General features: G+C 46.2%; 1 protein-coding gene across 8 annotated transcripts in view; it reads right to left on the bottom strand.

Moving 5' to 3' along the window:
- LOC147025870 (SH3 and multiple ankyrin repeat domains protein 2-like) overlaps positions 1 to 5,000 on the bottom strand; it is a 545,479-nt gene that overhangs the window by 331,842 nt on the left and 208,637 nt on the right. Inside the window, exon 1 of one of the 8 annotated variants that reach the window (XM_085880775.1) lies at positions 21 to 138. The exons of the other annotated variants lie outside the window; for them this stretch is intronic. Coding sequence (XP_085736901.1) covers positions 21 to 84 — 64 coding nt within the window. The 5' untranslated portion in view covers positions 85 to 138. Of the gene's footprint in view, positions 1 to 20; positions 139 to 5,000 lie in introns of those variants that run through there. 8 annotated transcript variants of the gene reach the window in all.

Below are 5,000 nucleotides of genomic sequence, written 5' to 3'. Positions count from 1 at the left end.
TCCAGCAGGTGATTCCTTACCTGCACAGCGCTCCATCGTTCCCCACGTAACCACCACGGCATCCGATGGAGAGAGCCGTGGCATGTCGGCAGTCACCGCTTTGTAATCTCGCAAATGTCCAATTTGTTCCCTTGCTTCCTCTTCTCCCGTTTGTACAAACTGGCGGCGTGCCGTTACAAGGATAGTGGGAGGCCTGCTGTGTTTCGTTGGGGTGGGAGGGTCTCACGATGACAACACACACGACTCTGCCTTTAACCATTTTCGAGGGTGTTTGGTGCATATTTAATGCACCATTGCCACGCAAGTCTAAACTTGGAAGGCCAAGGTCAGAATTGGTTCGGCCAAATCCCTGCCCTAAATCAGCAATGCCTTACTGCTTGCTCACCACCAAGACAGACTCAACCTGTTCTGTGCATCTTTTGTTTCATCGCATGCTGAGCCAAAGCTCATTCTGCCTGGACAAGTGCAACTTTCTAAATGGCATTCCCCACATACAGAGGAGTTAAAAATTACAGGTCATTAACTGGGTAGTTCACCGCAAAAACCCTGCATTACCCTGCACAGCTTCGATCCTTGAAAGGTATGCTTCAGAGAAAGGACAATACGCTGCAGTCAGCGAGTGGGGCGCAGCAGTTGCCATGGCCAACAGGTCATGGACCGTATGGATTACAACCACAATTTCCTTTGAGTTCACAACTTTTGGTGGCAAACAACAAAATCTGTTTGGGGGGTTGGGGGGAGAAAAAACCGAAACAAAACAAAAACAAAATTCCAAAAACACTGAAATAAATGAAACTTTCAGCACGACTTCTGTGTCATTTCTGCTTCTTTTTTTTTGCCTTTGTTCACTTGCTATGATCACGTTTTAAGGTTAACAAAGTTAATTAACACTCTATCTGGCTATAATAAAACTACTTGCAGGTGTAAGTGTTGAAAGTTGATCACTGTGAACATTCACCTTAATTTTGGAGGGAGAGATCATCATGGCGTGTGTAGATTGAGGTCAAAAACTTTGTTATTCCACCTGGAAACTTTAGGCCTAAAATAAATGTTTGAAGAACCGACTTTAGCAGAATTATTTGAGCACTCTAAGTTTATTCTCTATTACAGCACTTCGGGGATGCAAGCTGCACTTTCTTTTCTCACGGTGTTTTAATGCCCAATCCAAGTTGCCCAGGGGGCATTAAGAGTAAACCACAGTGTGCGAGAGTGAATCACCAAGACCAGAACAAGCATGGCAGTAGGTTACCCCCTCCCTGAGTGTAAACTAGCTGGATTTTTATTTACAATCTAACAGTGACAAACAAAATTCTCAGGTTGCTGAGGCTGGGACATATAAACCCGAAATATTGTTGCCCTCAGCCAAGTTCTAGCCCACAACCTCTGGGAGGCTTGTGATTGTGCTCATCATGAGGGCAGCACCATGCATTAAATATCAACATTAAAATTAAAATATGTAATCACTAATCATAGATACATACACGAGCAAATACAATCCGTTGCTTCCATTAGGGGAGTGGGGGGGGGGGAGAAAGATGGAAGGGGAGAGACAAAGAGAGAGAGACAGAGAGAGAAGAGGGAGGAGGGAGAAGAATGTGAGAGAGGAGGGAGGAGAGGGAGAGAGAGGTGGGAGAGAGAAGAGGGAGGGAGAGAGAGGAGTGAAGGAAAGCAAAGGGAGGAAAGGGAAAAAGAGGAGGGAGTGGGGAGTGAGGAGGGGTGGAGGAGCGAGGAAAGGGGGATCAAAGAGGGGGGTCAGGGAGAGCTACACCTCAGCAAACCTCACTATCCACTCTGGGGCGGGAGGGGGGGTGGAGAGAGGAGGAGGTAAGTGTTGAGGGAAGGGAGAGGGAAGGCAGCATGATGGGAAGTGAAGTGTGAGGGGAATGGAAGGAATCATGAGGGGAGGGGAAGGCAGTACGAGGGGAGGGGAAGGCAGCATAAGGGGAAGGGAAGGTGGTGTGTGGGGCAGGGAAGGGAAGGTTGCATGAGGGGAAGCGAAGGGTTAGGCAATAAAATGCACCCAAACAGCAACATTTTCTTTTTAACTATGGGTTCGACATAAAACCAGGCGGGAGCATTTAAAATCCATGCTATCTACATCGCAAAGGCTTGCCTGGATGCATGCATGCTCTCACATGCAGCGACCTTTGCACCCCTCTGTTCACCTCACTCAGAATCTGATTTGTACATGCTACACTCTGGAGAAGCAGTTTTAAATTCAAAAATAAACCATCTGTCCTTAACAGTCCCCTTAACAGAGGGAGAGAGAGACAGAGAGAGAGAGAGAGAGAGAGAGAGAGAGAGAGAGAGAGAGAGAGAGAGAGAGAGAGAGAGAGAGAGGTGGGAGAGAGCGGGAGAGAGGGTTGCAGAGAGAGAGGGAGAGGGGTGGGAGAGGGAGAGGGAGAGGGAGAGAAGAGTGAGAAATGTGGAGGGTTGAGAGAGGATAGGGGGAAAGAAGGGACGGGAGAGTGAGGGAATGGGAGAAATAGGGGAGAGTGAGGAGAGTGATGAGAGTGAGAGGGGGCGGTAGAGTGGAGGAAATGGAGGTTGAGGAGGGGGAGAGGGGCTAATTCCGGCAGATGGGACGTTCAGTTTAACATCCATCCAAGAGACGGCACACACATTGTTGAATCACCCTGCCTGTGAAACACCTTGATGAATGACAGTTTATAGCTGGGTCGGGATTCAAACCCAGGCTCAACAGCTAAGAGCGAGCGTGTGTACCTCTCAGCTACCCTGCCGTGATGTGGAAATTCATGACTTTGTCACAACAGAAAACATTTTTTACTCATTGTAATCATTCAATTTATTTTACCTTCCTAACTCTGGAGATACCCCCATGGAGAACTGTGCCGCAGTATTGCCATGGAAGCTTGCAGAGATTGAAGCTTGAAGAGCATTCCAAGGAAGCACTTCAACAAAATGGTTGAAGAACCTTTTAAAAATGAAACATTAAATTTTTATATGTATCTCATTGCCAAAGTGACTGGTCATATCATGAAAAATGATCATATAAAATGGGGAAACGTTGAAATAAAATTGTACATTTTTAGCAAACGAGCCACCGCCCGAGAGGCAAAAACACAGGCGAGTAGGGCCCGAACTTTGTTCAAGACGATCAATATATTCAGTGACAGTGCAATTACATTTGCCGTGTATGGCCACGGCTTGGAAATGAACAACCAAGCAGCTTGTATGGCGCTCACCAAGTGGGTTAAGCACTCAAGCAAGCACTCCAATGAAACGGTTGATAAGGATTGGCTGAAGGGTGGGGGAGTGAGGAGGGAGGTAGAGTGAGGAGGGGTGGGGAAAGGGAAGGCAGCGTGGGGTGAGAGGAAGGGAAGGCATATGTGTGGTGGAGTGTTAATTACGATTCACACCATCTCATCAAAAGGATCATGCATAGAATAACAGTGAAGATGGAAACAAAATAATGTCTGAAATACATTTTCTACTGGTCATACTATACATACTGCCTGGAGAAAAATACCGCCTGGACACGTCTAGAGACAAACACTGCCTGGACGTGTTTGAAGCCATACCGTGTGGAGATAAACCCAATCCAGACATGTCCAAAGACAAATGCCCATCCAGATATAAACACCATCCAGACATGTCCGGAGACAAACACCACTCGGACGCGTCCGGAGCCAAGCTGTGCAGAGACAAACACCACCCCCACTGGTCTGGAGATAAACTCCCGTCCGGATAAAAAATACTGTCCTGACACGTCCGGAGACAAACACCGCCCGGACATAACCACCATCCAGACATAAGCACAGTTCAGATACATCCAGAGATAGAGAGAGGGAGAGTGGGAAGGGGAGAGAGAGAGAGAGAGAGGTGTGGGAGGATGGTGCTGAACTGTATTGGGAGTAGGTGGAGCAAAGATGGGAGAGAGAGAGAGAGAGAGAGAGAGAGAGAGAGAGAGAGAGAGAGAGAGAGAGAGAGAGAGAGAGAGAGAGAGAGAGAGAGAGAGAGAGAGAGAGAGAGAGAGAAAGAAAGAAAGAGGGGTTGGGGTAGGGGTAGGGGAGTCAGCAGAAAGAATATGTTAAGCTTTATAAACAACACACACACACACACACACACACACACACACACACACACACACACACACACACACACACACACACACACACACACACACACACACACACACACACACACACACGAGTGCCTGGCCAATATCGGCAATTTTTCGGGAATCGTTAGGTTGGAGTCAGTGTGATTACCTACTACAGTACTGACTGTATACAAGCAAAAAACATGAGTAGCTTTCACCCTTGTTTTGGGGGAAATTCATTGAAAAATGAAAAAAAAAAAACACAACATTGCATTATAGATGTTTCAAAGAGATGTGCTGCCAATTGTTATGTGCTGCTAATCGTTATGTGATGGGTAGAAAAAAATTGGTTCTGTAATTTAGAAAACACGTCCATACGGAAACGGCTCGGAAATAGATTTTGCTATGAAACTCACAAAGAGAAATCATATAACCTTTGTAAAGCACATTGAATCATATAAAATAAACAATTTAGAATTAAATACACCTCTAAGTTGTAGCAACTGCTGACGGTACCACTATCGACTGCAGGGCACTTAGCAAGTGGCTTAAGCACTCAAGCATGCACTTCAATTAAATGGTTGATAAGAAATGGCTGGCTTGGCAAGCTTGGCAAGCGGCACATTTGTAGCATCAGAACTGTTGCTAAGTTTAATTCTGGAGCATAAATTTTGTAATTCAGCTTAGTTTAAGAGATTCTCAAGGTTATGGCATGCGCGGAAATGAAATAAAGCCACGAATGCTGGTGTCTCCAGGCGCTTATAAGCACTGCAATGAACCCAGCGACTCGTAGGTGTGATGATCAGGCAATCAATAATATGAGTGAGAAAAAAGAAACTTTATCGTTAGGTTGTGGCCTCTTCCCAGTCAAGTCATGGCTGAGCAAGCCAAACAAAATGGCAAATAAAGTCCCCAGCGAGGTACCGAGGACGGCTTA

This window comes from Eptatretus burgeri, chromosome 5, assembly GCF_056783735.1.
Source record: "Eptatretus burgeri isolate ZD-2024b chromosome 5, Ebu_testis_v1, whole genome shotgun sequence".
In the NCBI taxonomy this organism is placed as follows: Eukaryota; Metazoa; Chordata; class Myxini; order Myxiniformes; family Myxinidae; genus Eptatretus; species Eptatretus burgeri.
This window is presented reverse-complemented; position numbering and strand designations above follow the sequence as displayed.